The 23,171-nt window shown below is 41.1% G+C and overlaps 1 protein-coding gene and 1 long non-coding RNA gene across 5 annotated transcripts in view; one reads left to right on the plus strand and one right to left on the minus strand.

Annotated features, from left to right (window-relative positions):
* DAAM1 (dishevelled associated activator of morphogenesis 1) overlaps positions 1 to 23,171 on the plus strand; it is a 183,006-nt gene that overhangs the window by 154,813 nt on the left and 5,022 nt on the right. For all 4 annotated transcript variants that reach the window (XM_003831651.5, XM_003831652.5, XM_055097645.2 and 1 more), the window contains 7 exons: positions 4,288 to 4,372; positions 9,264 to 9,370; positions 10,613 to 10,701; positions 11,894 to 12,062; positions 16,137 to 16,244; positions 17,543 to 17,603; positions 20,411 to 20,542. In XM_003831651.5, the coding sequence (XP_003831699.1) occupies positions 4,288 to 4,372; positions 9,264 to 9,370; positions 10,613 to 10,701; positions 11,894 to 12,062; positions 16,137 to 16,244; positions 17,543 to 17,603; positions 20,411 to 20,542 (751 nt within the window). The remainder of the gene's footprint in view (positions 1 to 4,287; positions 4,373 to 9,263; positions 9,371 to 10,612; positions 10,702 to 11,893; positions 12,063 to 16,136; positions 16,245 to 17,542; positions 17,604 to 20,410; positions 20,543 to 23,171) is intronic.
* LOC134728900 (uncharacterized) lies at positions 17,043 to 20,401 on the minus strand. The gene is made up of 2 exons (XR_010109761.1): positions 19,253 to 20,401; positions 17,043 to 18,643 (listed from the first exon to the last, which is right to left on the minus strand). It is a non-coding gene; the product is annotated as an uncharacterized LOC134728900 (long non-coding RNA).

Consider the following 23,171-nt stretch of genomic DNA (forward strand, 5'->3'; position numbering starts at 1 on the left):
GTTTGGTCTTTTGGTTTCGCAGGACAGGTTAGAAGGGGTTAACAGCTGGACCAGGGCAGCCATCAGATAAGGGCCTCTGTTGTCCAGGTGAGACCTGATGACTAACGACAGCCTGGAGAGAGATGAAGAAGCCCTTGAAGGCTGATTTTATGCTTGGGGACAATGAATAGGAATGTTTCTATGTCAGCATTTCCTACCTTCTCACACTTACTATCTTTCTTTCCTGATTATTTCATTCCCAGAGACTGGTGAACTTCTCTATTTCTTATCTTGCTGTCTAGGATTTATTTCCTGGCAATGCCATCATTACACCAAAGTTCACCACAGTGAAAGCCTGTGGCGTATTCCATGGGCTGTATTTTAATGAACGCTTGTGTTCACAGTATTTAAGATTATATCTTAAAGGTCTTCTTCATATTTTACAAATGTCAGTGGACCTTTTGGTCAGGGGCACCTGCCACAGCTTTCTCTGGAGCCAAGCAGGCAGTTGGAAAGAGGCCAAGGCAGGGAGGAGGTGCCAGCACTCCCCATGCCTGAGTGAGTAGGATATTTGCAGCATGAGTGACCAAATCATTCAAAGCTCTCAGAAAGAGATGGCCTAAAAGGTGTGCATTTGAATGGGGAGCTCCAGGGCACCAGGGACCATACCTTTCATGGGAAGAGAGTAGAATGGGCACGTCTTAGAGACGTTCCTCAGGTCCTCAGGGAGTAAGCAACTTTTCTACTGGTATGTGTGCATGGGTGACATGTAGCAATTTAAAATTTACTCTGTTTTATTCCCCAAAACAGACCTCGCTGCCAAAGGCCTGGGGGTGGCAGCGGGGGAGACAGAAACTTGGAAGCAGGTTTATATTGCAAAATGAACCCACCTAGAACACAATTTTATGAAGTGTTCTGCCGTTCTTTTTTTCCAGATGCTCACTTAGCACAGCAGCCTGGGTGTAGTAAACCACAAAAAGCTACTCTAAAGTAGGGGGATTTGGCCTAAATCCACTGAAGCAGAGCTAAGGCTGATCTAGCCATCCATCCTTAACTTATTTTAATTACGCCTGGATGTTCCAATTCTCTTGGCAAATTTTTGAAATACTTGAGTAGAGCAACCTGGAGTTTTGAATACTGTTTTAAGATGGCTGGTTTGTTTCCTGCCTTGTAAAGAAAGTTGGAGTAGATATCTCAAAAGTTGCCACCCTCTGGCACTTCAGAACACTGCCAAGCTTTAAAAGCAATTAATTACAGAGATTAGAGACTGATTCTGTGGATGACAGATGATACTAAGAACTCTGCAACCTATAGAACCATCCCTGAGGGCGGGGTACCTTTCTCCCCTTTCCCTTAAGGTAGGGTTTCTTTGATCCAACAGGACGCCTGCATAGCATTATGTTGACAGGTAGATTTTCTTAAGTGCTAGCCATTAAAGTCTCCAGTCTCTTTGTGGGCCACATTAAGAGAAACCAAAATTGTTTTGAATTAGAGCTAGTGTTTAGTCCAGACAGCCTCTGGGGGTTGAGGAGCATAAATATATACAATTTCAAAAGCAAGAAGTTCTGTGCTCCATATGGGGAGCTAATGAAATGCAAATCTGATACTTATTGTTCTCGCTCTGATTTTCAACTCCTTTTCTTTTAAATGCAAAACAGAAGGACTCAGCAGAACTACACCATAAAATGGTTTCTTCAACTCGGTGTGAAAAGGACACAGAACTAATTTATTTTTTTTCTTACAAGCAGAGCTCTCCTCGTGATTATAGATGTTTTCACAGCCAGTTGGTTTTCATTAGTGGCAGTTTCAGCCCTCCCTATTGTTACTGTTCCTTGGCCTTGCATGGCCACACAATGGTGTTTGGACTTAAATTGACTCAAGGGCCTCTAGTGTCCTGGAGTCTAAGGCTACCCAGTTGAGGCCCTGATGCTGCGAGTCGGTTTTTCCCTGTTGTATACTTTACCCATGCCAACTTAGCTAAGTTGTTCCATTTAAGTAGGGGGAATTTTCTCACACGATATTCTGGGAACATGTTCATGAGGCAATGATTGTCCCAAGAATGACGAAAACCATCTGAAGAAGTCTGCCAGGACAAGGGCTGCTGTAACGGCGTATGGGTTATAATGGCAACACAGCTCACATAAGGTGATAGAACGGGCCTTATTTGTCAGCTTAAACAATTTTGCATTTTGCCTAGATGCTTTATTTGGGTTTGAGAACATGAAATAGAAGAGAATGGTATTAGTACAGTAGGATTCCCAAATTTTTTCCTTCTCTTCCCTACTTAATGGCACATGAAATAACATTCAGTTTAAATAGCAAGGTGGATGGTTTTAACATAATCAGGTCCCAAATCTAGAGAAAAAGACAAGCCAGAGGCATCCTTGGTGGGGTGCCTCATCCAGCTTCACCTGGGGCTTCTCTTCTTTGTTGCCTTTGAGTGCGCGCTTTCAGTTGTTCAGCCCTCACCTTCATCTGCAAGCCCATGGGTGAGTGTGTGCTTTACACACCTTTGTGTCTTGAGGATTTCAGCATATCATCTGGTTCTCCCAATGACTGTAATCACTGTTAAAATAAGGACCTCATCTTCTATTTCCTTCTTAGTACTCCCAGGCCTCATGGGTGTCATACACAGAGAGGAAACACTGGTGAAATAGTGGGTATGACAGTGCTTTGGAAAGTGATCATAATTACCATACTAAGCACTGTTTAATGGGTTCTTAGCTGCATATGACCATTAAGGATACAAAGGTACTGCTACTTTGTTTTTCTAGTATAAAAAAGTCTGCCTTGCAGAACGTACATATAGTTTATTGTGTTCTTTCTATGGCCAGGAACTTTGCTAAGCACTTTACGTGCATTCATTTGCTTAATCCTCATGTGCACACATACAAACACAATCCCTTTTTTTTGGATGGGGGGTGCCTGGAGGGATGCAGTTATGTAGTTATTACTATCCTTGTTTTACAGATGAGGAAACTGAGGCTTTATAAAAAATTTTTTGCTCTAGTCACACTGACCAGGAAGTATCGGAGACAGGACTGGGGCCCAGCCTGTCTTACACCAAAGCCCCTACTTCAAAAGTTGCATGTGACATGTGTACAGCTTGCTCTATATTTGTGTGTTTACATCTTTATCTCCAGTCCTAAATATGATGCTTTTTCAAGAGCATAGACTAAAAGAACAAATCAAGTCATGTTAATATGCCACATTAGTTATAGGTTGTAAGGAAGTAAGATTTTAAAAATAAGTCTAGACCAGGCATGGTGACTCACGCCTGTAATCCCAGCACTTTGGGAGGCTAAGGTGGGAGGATTACTTGAGGCCAGGAATTCAAGACCAACCTGGGCAGCATAGTGAGACCCCATTTCCATCAAAGAAAAGGAAAAGTCTGGGTCTAATGCTTACAAATTAAACAAAGGAGTGAGTCTCTTGTTGCAGCTAATAATGTGATCAAGATTTTTTCCCCTGGGTAAGACTATTGTTATATCTAATAAAAATACATTTTAACATTATATTTTATATTTTACAGTCAATACTTTGTTGTTCTGACAATCAAGACACATATTCCTGATTAAATTAGTAAATCATTTATGTTGATGGTAGACAGAAAAAGAGAAAACAGATTTGTATTTTTGCTTAAATCCTTCCCTATGAGACATTAACTAGATAAGGAATATTTGTATAAAGAGTTTGAGATTAGCAATCAAGAGTCGTGGGTTTGTGGTTACTGTCGTTTTTTATGTTTGACCTTGGACAAATCACTTGGCCATTCTGGGCCCCAGTTTCTCCATCTATTAAAAAAAAGCCTTAACTATGAAGTACTTGCAGATTTTACTTTGCATATTATCTGTTGCTCAACTTTTTAACAATAACATGTAGTTTCTAAACTTCTCAAAATCCATTCTTTACTTGATAGCAAACTTTAAACACTCCTGACGTATAAACAGGTCAGAAACTTAATTCTGTCCTCCCGCCTGCAATTCATGGATCCTAAATGTGAAAGAAAACAATTGTGTATGGGTATTTTCCCCAATTCTAATCTTCCAATCCCTTGCTTAAGGAAACTAAATCATAGAACATAGCAGCTTTGTCCTCTGTGTCAGCAGAGCATTACAAAGCCCTGAAAGAATGTTAAAGCAGTTTTAAAGTCCTATTTTTAGGTGCAATATTGTCAGGAAATAAGCTTTCACTGAGAGATTTTGAGAAAAAAGTACTTGAAAATCAGCAGCTGGGGTAGCAAAGTGAATTATGTTAAATTTTAATACTCAAACCAATATGGTTAATAACAAAATATTCTTTCTCCAGGTTGAAATTATCCAATGACGAAATCAAACGGGCAATTCTAACAATGGATGAACAGGAAGATCTGCCCAAGGACATGTTGGAACAGGTAAGCTACCAGATGTATCTGAGAGCAGAAGTGAAAAGCGACCATCAACAGGGAGAGGGATGTTGAGAACATCCGGTTGTTGCTAGTGGATCATTTCCTCATCTATGAATTGAGGAGGCTGAACCAAGTTCCCATGTGACTCTGTTAGGAAACTTAATGACCTTATTCTCTCATTGCCTCCCAAACTGATGGGTGAGAAAGAAGATCAAGTTTGTCAAATGCCTGGGACCCACAGCATCCCTCAAGCTGCAATTAAGTCATTATACCTCAGTAAATCATATAAATCTAGCTCTAGAAGAAAATCTGTGTTTCACAGGAATATCGAGAATCTCACTAGCACTGTGAGATTGCAAACCATACTACAAAAACTGATTCATTACTAAACTCTAAATATAATTTGTGTCTTGGTCACCAGACCCACAACCATGAAAATGACCTTTAAACCCCTAACACTGTCATCTGTATCTAAATACACATACGTGTCACAAGACAGGTTGTAAATGTCTTGGGGCTAAGTCTTAACCTCCGTACATTGTACAGCACCCTCTTGTGTCATAAATAGCAGTAAATTTAAATGCCAGGGGTAGCAAGAATGGGATTTACACCCAGTCAGATTACATCTTTGCCCATGGTATCTTGATATAATTTTTATTATCCATGACCAAGCAGCCAGTATTTCTATAGCATTTCTTTGTAGCCTCTCCAACGGGATCATGGGCTGTTTGGCATCTTTGTCTGGTTGTCCCCAAATAACAATGTTGTTGATCTCGCACATACTCTAGGGATTTTCACCTGTCTCTGCCCCCTGCCCCTTGGTCTGGGCCTTAACTTTTCTGTGCTCTGTGGTGATAGTCTCTGAATGCTATAAGATCGTTCCATCCTTCTGTCTCATTGTTTTGGGGATGGGCTCACATTTTGAGTGGTTTTGGTCAATAAGTCCACGTTTGTTAGAGCCAGGTCTACCTAAGGTCAGCTGTGGGCACAAGCAACTATGATTCTAGACTGAACTCCAGGTTGCATCTGTAGGTGTGCCCTGTTCCAAGAGCAGAGAATAAGGGTATTTTGTGTTGTTAACAGTAATCCTGAGTGGTGAAGTTGCTCTGGGTAGAGTGCCTGTCTATTTGCAAGTGTGTTTTCCATGGTTCTCACTGATGTCCTCGAAGGTCTCAGACACCATGCAGGGAGGAATGATGTTTGCAGAGTCACTCCCTAATGGACCAGCCCCGTCCCTGCAACCTCTGTGGCTGGAATAGTACTGGGGGAAATCCCTCACATTTGCCATGGAAAAACTCTTCATGCTGTCCTTTAAAGGTTTTATTTAATTATCAAAATGGTTAATGATTATGTTCTCAAGTCTCTTGGGGTTCTCTGTGTATGAACGGTTTAAAAGTATCTCCTGAACCCAAAATTTATTTTGAGAGCATCTTCCAGCTCCTTCACATGCCCTTCCCTCCCTTGCTGTAGACCAGTCACACAGAGTCTTTGCTCTGGGACAGTGGAGGTCTAGGCAGTGCTCTGCCCCTCCCAGGTGACCCTGCCTTTGAGTTGCTGCACCCAATGTGGTAACCCAAAGTGAAGGACTATGTGTAAAGCCACTTTAGTCCCCCTGCCTTCAGCTCCTATTGACAAGGTTGTATGTTTTAAAATTCCACAAGATCTGTTTACTGTGGAATTGCATCCAGCAAAATTCCTCCTTGAGGGAAAGGATTTCAAAATCTTGCCAAAAGGGCCTGCAGTGCAAATAGAGTGTACTTCAAATAAATGCAAGAAATAAAACCAGTCTACTGAAGCAGAATCTGGACAAGTAGGATATTTTTTGACCTGGCCTGTCCTGATAATTCTGTGTGTGTCTTGCTCTCTGGTCATCTCCCACGCTCTTTCTTTTCCTCCCCATTTTACTATTTGTTCTTTACTTCCGTTTCCTCTATGCAACACTCTTCCCAGACAAGTGTTGATGCCAGCATTTCCTTACTCCGATTTAGGATGTGCCTGGTGGCTGCTTTCATCCCCTCCTCTCTTGCTGCTTGCAGCTGCTGAGCTCTGATCTCAGATGAGAGAGAGCTATACGCTCTTCTTTCTCGGAACACATATCTTTATCCTTATTCCCAGATATTTGCTTGACTCCTGATCCTCTCTTAAAACTACCCACACACAGTCCTTTACACAACTCTCCTTTGAGAGGGGACTGAGTTTTTAGTGTGGCTCCTACTGTGCACTTTTAGGTAACAAAAGAGATGTAGTGACTGTGTTATTCTGAACAGGGGACAAGTGGGCTCAGCACAAGTTTGCAGGGAGAGAGGGGACTGAGCAAATTAGTGAAAGGATCCTTGAGGCTAGAACTCAGTTTCCTTGCCCAATGGGTAAAAATCCAAGCTGAGGGAGGCTGGGATGATGCTTTCCTCTCTCTTTTTCTTCCCTTCTTCTTGCCTTCCTCCCTTACTTCACTGCACTGAGAAAGAACAAGATACATCCTGAACAGTGTCACCGTTTGAACTCAGGAACAGAAATGCCTAGAAGCTATCAGGCCCCCAGACCTATGAACTCCCTGGCATCTACTTCTGTCTTCCCCCACTTCCGTCCCATTAGGATGGAGGGGATGTCTCTTCCCTTCGCTCTGGCCCCATTCCTTTCTTCTAGTCAGGACCCCAGCTGGATTGACTGCCCCCTTCTCTAGATCTGCAACCTCGCCCTCTCTACTCTTAGCTCATTCAAGTGTCAGCCTTTAGCACATAAACACACCCCTACATACAGCATCTGCACACATATACCACACATACACACCTACACACAGTGTGCATACACCCCTGCATGCACACCCTCATGCACACGCCCCTTACACACACACACACACGTCTTATGCACATGCCCCTCTCAAGACTCCACATCCCCATCTAGCTACTGTCTTCTCTCTGACGCAGCCAGAGTCTTGAAAGCCATCCACGCTCACTTTCTACCCACTCTGCTGCACTGTCCTCCTCCCCTCCCTAGAGCTCTTCTCAGGGGCACTTGCAACTTCCCTGTTGCCGGAGCCAGGGGACACTGTGGGGCCCTCATTTTTCTTAGTTTCTTGGGGGTGTTGGCATCCATGGCTGCATGCTGAAATGCTGTCTTCCCATGGCCCTGTGAGCCACACAGGCCTCTCTGGCTGCATCTCCTTGGCCTCCTTTTGAAGGTTTTTCCTTTTCTTGTCCTGGCGCCTTGAATGCTGGTTCTCTTCAGCCCTGCTTTTTTTCTCTTGATGGCACCTCTTCTAATCTCACTGACACCTGTGCCTTCAGTAACCTACCTGTTAAAACCAATGCCATGCTTCAGCTTCCAAACACATCTTCCTAGGGCTTCAGACCCATTTGTCCAGCTGCCTACTAGAAATCATTACTTGCTTCCATGCAAACATTTTGAACATTAAACTCACCTCCCCATCCTGGCCCACCCTACCTCCAGCCTTCTCTTCCTTCAATTCATGTTCCCTGTTATGTTGTTGCCTAAGCCAGAAGCCCAGGCGTCATCTTTGACTCTTCCTCTCTCATATACCACAATCCATCAAGTCAAGCCAGTTCCATTTTAGTCTCATAAATAGCTCTAGAATCTGTCCACTAGCTCCACCCTATCCAGGCCACCATCATCTCTCACCTAGATTACTTACTATACCACTATCTAATCATTTTTAATCTCTTCTAATTCTTTTTCCATCCTGCAAGCACGGCAATTTTTTAAAAAAACGTAAACTCACTCTCCTACGTGAGATTTTTAAGGTATGTCCCAGTGCCCTCAAAGTAAAGACAGAACTTCTTATAAGGCCTTGCTACTCCCTGCCTTTGCCTACCCTGCCCTGCCCTCTCCCACTGATGTTACCACTGCCCTTCCACCTGCATAAGTGCTGTGCTGCCCGTTCCAGACCCCGGCACATAGTATACACTCTGCCTGGAATGTATTCCAACCTCACACAACACCTGCCTGTAATTCCAGTTCCCTCTCTCTGCTGATGACACCCAGACTAACTGCCTTTTCTGAGGTCCCTCAGTTAAATCCAACAAACATTTGAAAACCTACTAAATGGATCATCTAATTCCAGCATCAAATTCTGGGGAGAGCCTCAAAGTCAAGAAGGTCAATGTTTAAAAAAAAAAAAAAGTTAAGGGCATTTGATCTAGAAAACAGCATGAGTCCACAGGTCTTGCATACACATCCAAAACGTGTGTACCTTGAAAGGAAATCAGACACGTACAGAAGCACTGTTTCAGTTTTAAATATTATTACTATTTCTTCCACATCCCATGCTCATTTCATCCTTCAAAATAAAATACGAAATTAAAAACATCAAATCCCACTGTGTTCCTCTCACCCAGCTCTGCATGGAAGGGGAAAAAAAAAAGATTGAATTAGATAAACCAGAAAAATAAGAAAATGGAATGGAAACTACAAATGGAATTATTCATTCCAGCATGATGTAACAGAAAAAGGCACAGAGCTGGGAGTCAAGAGACGTAGGTTCTATTTCTAATCACTACCCAAACTTGCTTTGTAATCCTGGGTGAGTGGCTTACTCTCCCTGGACCTCAGTTGTATCATATTCTGATGAGAGCATTGACTCTCTAAGGTCCTTCTAGTGGTCTGTGAGAAAGAGGTTCCAGTAGAGAACTCCCACAATTCTGATTTGAGAGGCCGTAGAGAACAGAAAGGTGCCAGGAATGAATCTTATACCCATTTAACTACTTCCAAGTAAAAATGAAAAGATTTAATCATTTCTATTGTATCTTAACCTGTGAGCAGAGCTTATACACTCAACAAGAGTTAACATTTTATCTTGGGACAAATTAACTGAAAGGATGAAAAATTACTACATGGATTTAAGTGATAAACCTCAGTTTTAATATTCGTGTGTACTTTTCAGCTCTTGAAATTTGTTCCCGAAAAAAGTGACATTGACCTATTGGAGGAACATAAACACGAACTGGATCGGATGGCCAAGGCTGATAGGTTCCTTTTTGAGATGAGCAGGTGAGTTTGAAAATGCTGGGAATGTGAAGATGTCACTTCCCTTTCTAAGCTTCATGAATTTTCAATTCATGTTGAATTGTTTGGGCCAATTAACCTGGCTTAACTTGAAAGCTTTTTCGTTCTAAAAATCTTCTCAAGTCTGAGTGATGTGGAATTTGTTCTGTTTATGTCACTTCTTGTCTATGGATGAGCCAGGGTGAGGGTTTTTTCACAATTATCTCTATTTCTGGGCCCCTTTGGCCTTATCAAGTAATAACTTTTCTTGATTCCAGTCAGTATCATTCTCCTCACCAGTCTGATTTCTTGGGATAGTGTCTCATACTTCCAAGTAGCTTAGCATGGCAAGGTGGTTGTAAAACAAAAAAAAAAAAAAAGAAAAAAAATATATGGACAGACTCTGACAATGTCAGCCTCAAGCCCACATAACTGAACAACCAGGGTCTAGATGTCAGATCATGACACATGCAGACATCACTAATCAATCATGGCACTCTTCCCACGGAGCCTTGGCAAGCTCTCTGAACCCTTCTCCAGAAAGCCCTGAGGCAGCCACAGCTTCGTAATTGGGTTTGGCATATGAGCTAAGTCGATCTGCTATTTCAGGCCTAGAAAATTGATTCCGCATTAGGAAGGACCAGTGGTCCTGAAACTTTCAGTGAACCTCAGGGCACAGTTTTCTCCTTTAGGGGTGTAGAGAGGGTGCTCACTATGAAGACAGAGGGAGGTTTGCAGATGGGAGTGAGGAGAGGACAATGTGGGAAGCGGATGTTGGAGACCAGTTTTTACTTTGGAAAGTAAAATGGAAAGTTAAGAAATTTGGAATTTGGGAGAAGTGTACGGAACTGTCCTTTATTTGCAGTAGGGTGTTCTTTACATTTTCATTCCCTTTTATCTCTTCTATGCTCAAAAGAGTTCCTGGGACTCTGAGGGAGGAGAGATGCGCTTCAGTCAAAAGCAGCAGCAGCAGGCTCCCACTTTCTTTTAGCAGTTGCCTTGATGGGCGCTAAGGACTCTGCTGCAGTTGGCCAAGTAGCCCCTGTAGGTCAGACCAAAATGGGCTCTCCAGGCAAAGCTGGCTTAATGTCCTGTGTTCCTGTCCATGAGAACAACTAATGTATGTGTGTCAGGGGAGTGGGTGGGTATTGGGGGAGGTGCTTCTAGGTACCTCCACCTCCATATCTGTTATTAAGTGAACCTAGATATATTAAATGAATATCAATTAGTACATGTTTGCTCTTACAGAATTAATCACTATCAGCAAAGGTTGCAGTCGCTGTACTTCAAAAAGAAGTTTGCAGAGCGTGTGGCAGAAGTGAAACCTAAAGTGGAAGGTAAAGTCAAGCTGTCTAGATTGGAAATGATGTTCATCATTACAACCCATTTAAAAGTGCAATCCAAGTGCATATAGTAAACAAGATCCCCTTGGTGATTTTTTTTTTTTGAGATGGAGTCTTGCACAGTTGCCCAGGCTGGAGTGCAGTAGCGCGATCTTGGCTCAGTGCAAGCTCCGCCTCCCAGGTTCATGCCATTCTCCTGCCTCAGCTTCCTGAGTAGCTGGGACTACAGGTGCCTGCCACCACGCCTGGCTAATTTTTTGTACTTTTAGTAGAGACGGGGTTTCACCATGTTAGCCAGGATGGTCTCAATCTCCTGACCTTGTGATCTGCCCACCTTGGCCTCCCAAAGTGCTGGGATTACAGGCGTGAGCCACTGCGCCTGGCCTGGTGATTTTTTATTTTATTTTTTGGCTCAAAGTCTTTTAAAATTCTGAGGGGTGATTACTTAAGGTCAGTGCTTGATGCACTGCCCTAGTCTCGGAGCTCACAGCACGCCTCCTGGGCTCCTCCACAGGGTTGGGCTTTTGACTACGAGGGTGTTGGTGAGGAGTTAATCTCACTGCTACTAGCATTAAACCTGTAATTAGCTTCCTCACAACAGAGCCTTAGTAGATTTTTTAAAGGGAAGATTTGAGGCTGTTGTATGGTTTGATTTTTAAAATTTGTAAATGTTTGAAATGTGGGCAAGGCAACTGAAGAGCACAGCCACGGAACGCAGGCTGGAATCAGGCATCTGCCTAAGCTCTGATCCCTGTTATGACACCTGCAAGCTATGACATGTAACACATTTAACTAGTTTTCTGTCAGTGGAATTGATCAATACTCCTGTTAACCTGACTCACACCAGACAAGTAAGTGTTTGTAAAGAAATCTTGGAGATGGGATTGCTATTCTAAATATTCCTCAGTGCTTATGACTGATGAGTCAGCCAAGAAAGGCCTGAGAAAGGATAGGATTTTGCAGCTGTCTATGGGTGTTGGTAACAACTTGAGTTGGCTCTCCCTGTCCTTGTTCTTTGCTTCTGGTGTAAGCGTTTTGAAAGTGCTCTCGGTAACCCAATAACTCAGTCTTACATCTTCAATATCTGTTATTAAGTGTGCGAATTTAGAATGGGTATCACTGAAACATCTTGATTTCAAACAACGAAACACTTGGTAATCATGTTTTTATGTGTTTTGTTTTGAAGCAATTCGTTCTGGCTCAGAAGAGGTGTTTAGGAGTGGTGCCCTCAAGCAGTTGCTGGAGGTGGTTTTGGCATTTGGAAATTATATGAATAAAGGTCAAAGAGGGAATGCATATGGATTCAAGATATCTAGCCTAAACAAAATTGCTGACACAAAATCCAGCATCGACAAGTAAGTATGAGATCTTCCAACACTTGGGGGAGCCAGGTGTGTAGGTCCAGGCTCAGATTTATGCCTCTCTGGTCCTCCTCAGCCTTCATGACACTGCATTCTTCAGTTGGAACTTCTCTTTCTCACTACTTTCTTCCCTTCTCTGACATTGACTCTTCTCTAAACCTCTCTCATGACCGCAGGCATCTCCCACATTCCTGTTGGACCAATTATCCTTCATCCATTTTTGGTCCACTGGGACATCATCTGTTCTAAGTTTTGCTGTTGTTTTTGTTTTGTCCTGCCTTTTTAAAAAATTATTTTTTGTAAACTTTTTATTATAATATACTAAGAAGAGTCAGTCATCACAAATGTTGGGCTTGATAATTTTTCACAAATTAAACACACCTGCATAACCAGCGCCCAGATCAAGGACAGAATGTTACCAGCACTCGACATCTCCCCATGACCCCTCTACAGAAAACTGTGTTCCACAGAAAAGAAAAAAACCGATAGTTGGTGTTAGAATATGAAGCTTTTGGGGTTTTTAGGTTATGTTTTTATTTATACAGTGGAGGTAGCAACTATATTAAAAACTTATGTATAAATGCATTTTGGCTATTGATACTTAGTTGCTCATTGCAGGTCTCATTAAAATGCTTCCTAGAAAGTGTTCAATGCTGCATTTTAGGTGAACAGATTCTCATTAAAGACACCAAGATGTGAAAACGTTCTTGTGTCATTAACAGGGTAGGGTCATTAGGCATATTAACTTGAGTTTCCTTGAGAGCTCTGTTTCTCTGAGGTTCACACTGACTTCAAAGGAACTTGCACAATTGTTTCTAAGGTAAGCTTCTTCATACCCAAATTCTTTTTAGAAATATGGGCTGTTCACCCTAATTATTTCTAACTAATAGGGGCTTTTACCCTATATTTTCTATAGGGTTCGTGAAGCATAGTATTCTGGCAACCTTAAATCCATCCAAGAAGAAATAAGCAATGTGTTAATTTGTTGTTTTTGCATCGTGTAGAGATAGATTAATGAAGAGCAGCTGTTGTTATAGCCCTGCCACCTTATTTTTAATGTAAACACTTGATCCTTTTCAGAGCACTTTCACATTTGATTGTCCCACTAGCCTGTGAAGTACACAAGCCAAATACTGTTGTCACCTGTTGTCAGGTAAGAAACTGACTCAGGGTCAGGTGGCTCATTCAGCTTGCCTATGGTTACAACAAGCAAGGTATTCGGCCTTACAGGTATTTGACACCTGTGTTGTTGGTCCATCCACAGCTCTATTAGCAGCAGAAGGATCTTATTTGGAGGTTGAAGTAGGGAATGGAAGATCTTATTTGTGTCTAAAGAGCCTTTTTAAGGAAGGGCATTCTCTTCAACTGTACACACACAAAAGCAATCACCCATCCTCAATACTTACCAATAACCTGGCACTTATGTGATTATCTGCTTATTTACTGAGGTTACTACAGAATTTATATAAAGTACAAGCCTTTTCAAAAGAACAATCTGCAACTATTTCTGATCTGTTTCCTTTTTTTTTTTCTGCCTTTAATATTTGGTCCCCAAATGCAGCGCCCACACCTTATACACCTGCATGCCTAGCAAAGTGCTTTGCCTGTAAGCAGTCACCCATGAACGTTGTTCAGTTGAATCTAATCAGATAGTGTAGGTGGTGGGACAGTCAGCAGGAAGGGTGCATTCACTCAGCATTGAAGGCTCAGTTACTGGTAATGAGCAGGGAAGAATCAAATGTGTGGCTGTTGCTGTTCCTTCTTTTAAGAATTTGCATTTAGTCAAATGAGGTATTATTTGGATCGCAAACAAATGAAGCTCAGGCGTGGTTTTAAACCTTTCTATAGCAAGAAAGATGTGTATGGTTAATGCAATTAATTGAAATGTCTGTCAGTCAATAGCAAAGCATTTCTTTTAAAAAGTGAAAAAAATAGGCTCACTCTTCCTTGTGATGGCGGCTGGCATTTTGCTCACTCCTTGTACCCCTTAGGTAAGAAGTCTCTCAATAGCAAAGCATTTCTTTTTAAAAAATGAAAAAAATAGCCTCACTCTTTCTTGTGATGGTGGCTGGCATTTTGCTCACTCCTTGTACCCCGTAGGTAAGAATCACATGGGCAGATGACAGGTAGGTTCTGTGAAGAGCAAAATTGAAATGGAGGCTGGGTGCAGTGGCTCACACCTGTAATCCCAGCACTTTGGGAGGCCGAGGCCGGAGGATCATGAGGTCAGGAGATGGAGACCATCCTGGCTAACGTGGTGAAACCTCGTCTCTACTACAAATAGAAAAAGTTATCCGGGCGTGGTGTCATGCGCTTGTAGTCCCAGCTACTCAGGAGGCTGGAGCAGGAGAATCGCTTGAACCCAGAAGGCAGAGGTTGCAGTGAGGCAAGATCGCACCACTGTACTCCAGCCTGGGTGACAGAGCGAGACTCCATCTCAAAAGAGAAAAAAAAAAATGAAATGGAAGGATGCAGCTGCACATATGAAAAATAAGTGGCCAAAATTGTTGGCCACTGTTTTGCTTTGGTGGGCAATTGTTTTCTAACTAACTATTGAGAGACTGTGAGAAAAATAAGGATTTAAGGATTGCATTGTTTCTATGAAATGCAAGGGTAAAGAAAATTGTTTGAAAACTCTGATTCATTTTGGTTAGAGGTGAGTTGGAGTACTGGGGTTTAGCATTGTGAATTAGCAAACTGCCTAAATTATGGAAATGTTTTTTAAAGGAATGTATTTTTACCCTCCTAATTCTAACTTCAACAGATAAGTAGTTCTTGATCCTGGTTGCTTGATAAAATCAACAGGGAGTTTTAAAGACTGCCCATGCCTGACTCCACCTCATTCCAATTAAATGAATCTCTGGGGTTAGCCCAGGCATCTGGAGTCCAGGTGATTGTAATGTGTAGCAGTCAGTGACAATGGGATCAGACCAACACAGTGTTGCCTAATAGATACTGTTATCCTACGTGCTGGCCTTTTCCATCCAGGTCAGTCAGAGTTCAGCCCTGTCACCACCAGAGAGGGAGCTGGCACAACCAACTGTTTTAACTACTAAGAGTTATGCAGTTAGGAGCTGAAGTGTTGCTAAATTAGGAAGTGGATTCAGGGCTGCTAGGATATCACATGGTGGCAGTTATGGCCCACTTCCAGGTTCAGCCCAGAGAAAGGGGGCTTTCTAACTTTCTGACCACCCTTTGGGTGAAACCTTATTAAAAACTATCAATAGGCCAGACACGGTGGCTCACACCTATAATCCCAGCACTTTGGGAGGCCGAGGCGGGTGGATCACCTGAGGTCAGGAGTTGGAGACCAACCTGACCAACATGGTGAAACCCTGTCTCTACTGAAAACATGAAAATTAGCCGGGCATGGTGGCTGGCGCCTGTAATCCCAGCTACTCGGGAGGCTGAGGCAGGATAATCACTTGAACCCAGGAGGCAGAGGTTGCAGTGAGCTGAGATTGCACCACTGCACTCCAGCCTGGGCAACAGACTCCATCTCAAAAAAAAAAAAAAAAAAAAAAGTATCAATAATTGTCATCAGTGAGTTGCTGCTCTGTACTTTAGACCTAAGAATAGCTGCCCTTTTCGGTGGAATAAACATCCCTCACTCTCCACCCCACTCCACTCCACTCCACCCAAGCCTACTAGTTATAAACCTTCAGGGCACACCCCATTTTAGGGTGGATCCACTGGGAAGGTAAACTTGAGCTTGTCTCCACTGGCAGTGGTTCAGATTCACTTAGATCACCCATCACATTACCCAGATTTTGAAAGATGCTCATTATGGGCCACAAATGTAATTCTTATCCTCTTTTTAGAAATTGTGTGCTTTTTGACATATATCTATGCAATCCCCATGGAGGCTCTCCCATTATTCCTGTCTCTTGAGAATCCCTGCCTTACATGATCCTCCAAATTTTGAAGTTAATGCAGGTAATATAGCATTATTGTGGGTTCTGCCATTTGAGCATATAAATCATATGCAGATATTAACTATTCATATATTTATGTAGTTTAAATGAAAATAATTTGAATGTTTAATAGTCTTCCCTTCTTCAATTGTAGAAACATTACCCTTTTGCACTATCTCATCACTATTGTGGAAAATAAGTACCCCAGTGTTCTCAATCTAAATGAAGAATTGCGAGATATTCCTCAAGCTGCGAAAGTAAAGTAAGTACTTACAGTGAGTGTTAGTTTCTTAAATCACTTGGATTGTGTGTTAGCCATTGAGGTAGTTTGCACTGCATGAAGTCAGTCCTTCTATTTGTTTTCCCCTGATCATTGTATGAAATAAAGTTTGAATCTCATCCAAGTCACTCAAATGTATTACAAGGTTTTGAATATATGTTTGTTCTAGCTTCTTTGGAATACTGCATGCAATTTTTAACTTTCATACTTTTAAAGGGCAGGTGTTTTAAATACAGATAGGAGCACCTTAGTTAAATAAAGATGCATGGCTAAGCAAATAGAAGACCTAAGTGTCAGAACATTGCAATAATTTTCACATATGCACACATACTCCCAAAAACCAAGGCGGCTCTTTAATGGGAAGCAGTCTTTATGCAAATGAAGAAACTAAAAATAAAATGGAAAGTTGCCAAACTTTTACCACAAACTTCACACCACGTTTCAGAGACTGAGAAGCAGGCAATTTTCCTTGCTGTTTTTCCCTCCCTCTTTTGGCTCTTTTTTTAAAACATAAACTGCATCTTTTTGCAGTGAATTTGAAAAGTATAATGAGCAGGCTCATTTTTTCCCTCTGTTCATGGAATCTGGTGGAAATATACTAAATAAGGCATGAAATTAAATGAAGTATTGGTGAGTTTCTTTATATGTTGTAAATTATCTGGGAGAATTAAGTTTCAATCTCTAATGTTTAAAAGCGATGAAATAGAAAGTGTTGTGTATGGGAGAAGCCCAAGAACCTTTCTCTATTAAAAAAAAGATGAAAATAAAAACTAGTTAATACAACTTTAAGAAAAATCATTTTTGATTGCAACTTAAGCCATTACCTTGTAATATTCATATTATTGGGGCCTTAGTGAAAAGCAGAACACTGATTATACAGAGTACAATGTGAACATGATTGCAGATGAACTTGTTTTCTTTCTGTTTTCAAAGGGAGCCAAGTATGGCAAGAGATTTATTTCTACATGAAGTAATTTGCTGAAGTGAGATTTTTTTTGAGTTTGAAACATAAAATATTTTTGTACAGATGGAAGATATTTCTATTCTATTTTTAACCTGTAAAATATACCTGCTGGCTACAGAAAACAAACATAATTTTATACCTACATTTCATGAGTTTAAAATACTGTTGTCTTTCTTTGAGATCTGAGCATGGAAGGGAATTTTAAACATTTAAATTAAACTAGTATGGACTTCCAAGCGTGAAATATTTAAACCCATCTTATATTTAATATGTGTAAGTCACATGTTGATTGCTAAAACATTGCTATTTACAACAGCATGACTGAGCTGGACAAAGAAATAAGTACCTTGAGAAGTGGCTTGAAAGCAGTAGAGACAGTGAGTATTTTTTTGTTGTTGTTCTAATTCCTGGTCTCTTCACTATCTCTAGTGCTGGTGGTTTTCAGCAGATGAGTTGTGTTGGCATGTGGTATGCCTGGGATAAACATTTATTGATTAAAAAATAAGAACCACCACCACAAGAAGCAAAGGCAGGTTATGTTCAGCCTGGCAACTTGATTGCAGGCAGCAGGGGTCGTGGATGAGTCACTGCAGCAGGAACTGGAAACTGGACCTAGTGTGCCACCAATTTATCTGTAAGGCAGGATTCATCAGGATGAGTGGGCTGGGCTAGATGATCTTCAGGGACGCTCTCAGTTCCCAAGTGCTGCTAATATATGGTGTTCACTTTCGGTAGAGCAGTAGAACTTCTCTGTTGTTTTTGACTTGGTCCTTTGGGGAGTATTTACTAAGCAGACAGTGCTTAGTACATGCTCTAGCTGAGGGTCACGATGACTCAGAATCCTTGTCCTCCAGGTGTTGCAATAATCGGTGCAGCCACTTCCCTCAGCCTGGCCGCATCCAGATAAGCAGAGTGATTACAGAGGTGCCTTAAGGAAGCAGCGGGTTGAGGGTGCTTTGGAGGCATGAGGAACAATTGGCCCCTATTGGAGGAAGCTTCTCTTTTGGAAAAGAAGTTGTTTGTTTGAGCTATGGCTTAAGAGGGTAGGGTAAACTTAGGTGCATAGAGGGAGGTTATCCCAGGCATACAAGACAACCTGGGCCCAGGCCTCTGAGGAAGGAAAACCAGTCAGGCTGGCAGACTGGACCTGGTAGGATGAAACGTGCCTGTTGGCACAGTGCCCTGCGGGTACTCTGCAGATGCAGCTGCCAGCGAGAGAGGGGGCAGGGATGAGAACAGGCTGGCAGAGTAGCGTCCCTGGTGACTGTGCTCAAAGCAGCCATAGCTTGGGCCTGCTCTGGGTGAAGGAGACGGATTTGCAGGCAGCTTGGAAAGGTGCCTCTCATAAGTATCCTTCAGATCATTTATCAGTAATGCTGTGAGGACTCTCCCTTCTTTTCTTTTTTGAATCACAAAACTGCCATAGAAAGTAGTTGAATTAATTAAAGACATACCTCTAATAAAAATTAAAGTCACAATGTCTAATTTTTTTTTTTCAATAAATTAAGGAGCATGTGAGGTTTTTTTCCTTTTTTTTTTTTTTTTAATGTAGGGAGTAGGGGGCAGTATTAAAAAAAAAAAAAATCTACTGATTGAACTTTTTCTCCCAGCCCCAGAGGGTCCATGGTCATTATGATGGCCCTAAAGCCTGGCTCTGACCCCTGCTTCTGAGCCAGGTCAGAGCAAGGCCTGGGGTGGGGGCTTCCGGGGAAATTTTGTGTTGTTGCTTTATTAAAGGATAGTTTTGCTGAAATCACTCTATCCCTTGGGTCATATACACTGCATCACACTTTTTATAGGAGAGGGGCTATAGAAGCCTCCCCTACCCTTGGAGGTGACGTAGTATTGTAAGAAAATAGTGGGGGCAGAGCTTCGCCTGGCCAAATATATATGTGTTCTAATTGTGCTTTACACAAATTAATTATATTGTTTGAAGGTATCAAAGATGAATATTTATGAAATTATACATTAATGAAACACTTTCATATGCCTTTCCCGTCCCCACACTGAACACAGATACACTCACTTTCCAAGCTAAAGTACTGGAATCATGGCAATTTCTTCCAATCAGTGCCAGCTCCATAATTGATGAGTTTTCACTTCCGTTATTTCATTTGAGCGTAGTGATGATGTGGATGTTGCCCTCTTACAAAAAAAAAAAAAAAAATCAATAAACTGAGGCCCAGAGCAACATGCCATGGTTAAGAACCAAATCAGTGGTAGAACCAAATCAGTGGTAGAGCTGAGTCAGAACCGATAAACTGTGACGACTACGCTCCTGCTTGTGAAGATCTCTGCCAATGCAAGAAAATAAGGGAGAATCCAGTTTAAGTCAATTGGTATACAACATAGTTATTACCAAGACTCTGGAGTCAGGCAGGCCTGAGTTCAAATTCTGGCTCTGTCACTGGTCAGCACTACTTCAGGGCAAGTAATATATCCCTCCAAACCTTAATTTATATGTTGTTTGTATAATGGGAATAGTGATCCCTCACTCATAGGGATGTTGTGAGCTTTAAATAAGAATGTGCATCTGGCAATGATTAAATTAACTATTAACATTAGATTTGAATCATCTGCGTTCATTGCTGTGATAATGGAAATATGGATAATTAACAAGAGACTAATTCCCCTACAGGCCTGTTCACAAAAACCAATATGGTATGGAGAAGAGAAAAATGGTACATTATGGTGCCAAATGCTACAGCCAAAATTCTACTACCCATATCCCACAGTTTAAGAAGTAAATAGACTTGGCTGAGAGGGAAAGAAAAAAATCAAGGCACCAGAATTCTAAGCATGGAATATTGACAAGCAGAGTCTCTTGTTTTCACTCACAAACCCTTAAAATTCAGTTTGCCCCCATTATTTGTTTAACTTCTATTAATTTTATCCAAATGCAAATCTGCTTGCTTTCTAAAGCCTGAAAGAGAAATCACATAGATCAAGTACTTAGATTGTTGGTAAACTGCTATTTGCAAATATGCATGTGCACATGGGCATGGCTTTGGCATGGTGGGAGGAAGGGCAGGGGCACTAGAGTATAACAAAATGTTTTAGAACAAGTTTTGATGTGTTTGCCATTCTGATTTATTAAATTTAAGGCATGTGAAATATGAGACAAGGTGTGTCTCATGTCTGTATTTGAAGCCTGCATTGACATTATTCATTTCCTGTGTTTAAGGAGCTGGAATATCAGAAGTCTCAGCCCCCACAGCCCGGAGATAAGTTTGTGTCTGTTGTCAGCCAGTTCATCACAGTAGCCAGCTTCAGCTTCTCTGATGTTGAAGACCTTCTAGCAGAAGCTAAAGACCTGGTAAGTTTCCCCCTTGTGCACTGAGTGTTGTTTGACCGGGCTGGGCTTCAGTGTGGTACTTTCAGTTATTATTCTATACGGGAAATAGCAGGAGTGAGATCCAAACTTCGTGGTGCAGGAAATAAAGTAGTAGATAATTACTTTCCAGATTCCATTGTTTTGCATGACATAGGTATATTTTCATTTCCAAGACTGTGATTAATCTGAACACACCCTTTTTGTCTGACTGGCCTATGTTGCCTTTAGGTTAGCAAGACCTTGAAGGCTCTGAATGATATAAGACCAGCAAATACTTTGACAGTTTTCTCTTGGTTGAAACTGGCTTGAAGTACTTATCTCTGGGAACCAGAAAAGAGTAGATGATGAAAACCAAACCAGGGGCAGAATCAAATGTGCAATCAGGTGTTACTAAAGCCGTGTGCCTAAATTATCTCTATGTTGTAATATGCTCATCTGAGATACAGCCTTGGAGGACAGGATACTACCTGTATAAATCTCCAGCAGAACTTGCTAAAAGAGATGCATTTTAATTCACAGTCTCATTACAAGAGGTTTTTTTTTTTTTTTAGTAAGACATTTATTTTTATGATTTCTGCTATTTCACATTTTGTGTTCCCTTGGAAGAGAAATTTTTGTTGGTTAATAACCACCACCTCTTAGCTCCCTCAGCTTCACCTCACTCCTCTCTATCTCAGGTTGTTTCCTCTTCCAAAATGCATTCACATTCATATACAAGACAGGTACACAGTCTCTCATTTTCTATCCTCTTCTCATTCTTTATAAGTGATATTAACACTCTTCCCCACCCCATTGGTTCTTTTACTCTACCCATCTCTCAGTTGCCACAACACTCTGAGTCTTTTGTTTCGAAACTTGTGTAAATGGATGTTATTTTTCTCTGGTCACCTGTTTGGTTGTAGATATGGATGATTGTTTATGTAAATGTACACACATACCAGTTAAAGTTCAAAAGTAGGCTGTTCACATGCATTAGCTAATCTCAGCATTAAACCTTCTTTCTAACCTTATAAAATAAATGGCAATATATGTTCAAATGGCTGCTGTCAGAGGTCCAACCTCTGATATCCCACAGTGGAAATCAGTCAACTCATGTCAGCAACCACCATTCAGACCTCCACTGTGAAAGCCCCCATCCATGTTTTATGTATGCCTCACCACTTTAGAGTTTGTGCTTCATAAAGGAAGAGACTCCCCCTGTTCTCATATCCCACCTGAGCAATATAGCACCTACTTCATCAAGGGGCTCAAACATTTTTGTGTGTGAACTGGCTGTTGTCAGCTTGTTCATCACAGTAGCCAGCATCGCGCTTCTCTGATGTTGAAGATCTTCTAGCAGAACATAAAGACCTGGTAAATTTTCCCCTTGCACGCTGACTGGGGTGTGTGTGTGTAGGGGGTGGAACTTTAATCTGGGCCTGGTATTCTTTAGATTTCTAAGATTTTGATACACATGACGTCATGATCACTAGAATTCCTTGATAAAAAGATCACTCAGGATGGCTTGAAGTATGTGAACTTGAATGTTTTAGAAATCCAGTTGTAGACTGGCTATTGCTATTTTGTTCATACCAGAACTTTTATAAGTTAGCATATAAAACCATGGAGCAAGCTAGAGCACTATATATGGCGTCTGAAGAATGTTATGTTTTTGCCCAAAGAACTCTTTTCTAATAGAATATTTCCAAATAAGTAAAACATTGAAAACAACTCCTCAGTGAAGACAGAAATGGTAAAAAGGACACTTTTGTTATAAGTTTAAAGATATGAAATAGTAACTGTAAAATATATATAAATATAAGCCAATACTTGTTTTATTTGAAAATAAATGTTGAAAATATTTAAGGTAGATGGTATTACTGAGATATCAGAAGAATCTAACAATATAACAAAGGCAAGTAAAGCAATAAAAATAAAACCAATTATAAGCTGTTTGGGGGCACTGCATAAACACAGCATGGTCTAAATATGAAGAAAACTTAAAATCTGGAAAATGTTAAGTAGTTGATTGGGCGTAGGGAAAAATGTATTTGACTTTGAAGCTAGGAACACTATCCTTAGTAGCTTAGGAGTAATAACATTAGATCCTTACAGAAGGAAGTATAATTTTAACAAACAATTTGACATTGAATATTATTTGGGTAGTTATAATAATGCTAAGACTATTGAAAACATACTATCTTGAGTTATGGAGATAACCCCTGGAAGAACTAAAAAGAGACTGGATATACTATTGTTACTGTATACATATATTTTTATTTAACTTTAAAAATTTCTTGGTATTTTGCATTTTGGCCATTTAAAAAGATTGACACTGGGGCATGGTGGCATGTACCTATAGTCCCAGCTACTCAGGAGGCTGTGGCAGGATCACTTGTGCCTAGGTGTTTGAGTCCAGCCTGGGCAATGTAACATTGCAATACCCCATATCTTTTTTTAAAAAAAATTTTTTTAAAGATTGGCATTGAAAGGGGTTCTAAAGCAAAGAATTTGGAATAAAATTGTATTCTCAGTCATACACTTTGGGTTGCATTAAAGATTCCATACTCAGTTGCTGTTTTCTCACTGAGACCCTGAAAATATCTTAACAATAGCAGCATTATTTGTGATT

The sequence above is a fragment of the Pan paniscus genome, chromosome 15, assembly GCF_029289425.2.
Source record: "Pan paniscus chromosome 15, NHGRI_mPanPan1-v2.0_pri, whole genome shotgun sequence".
NCBI classification, from domain to species: Eukaryota; Metazoa; Chordata; class Mammalia; order Primates; family Hominidae; genus Pan; species Pan paniscus.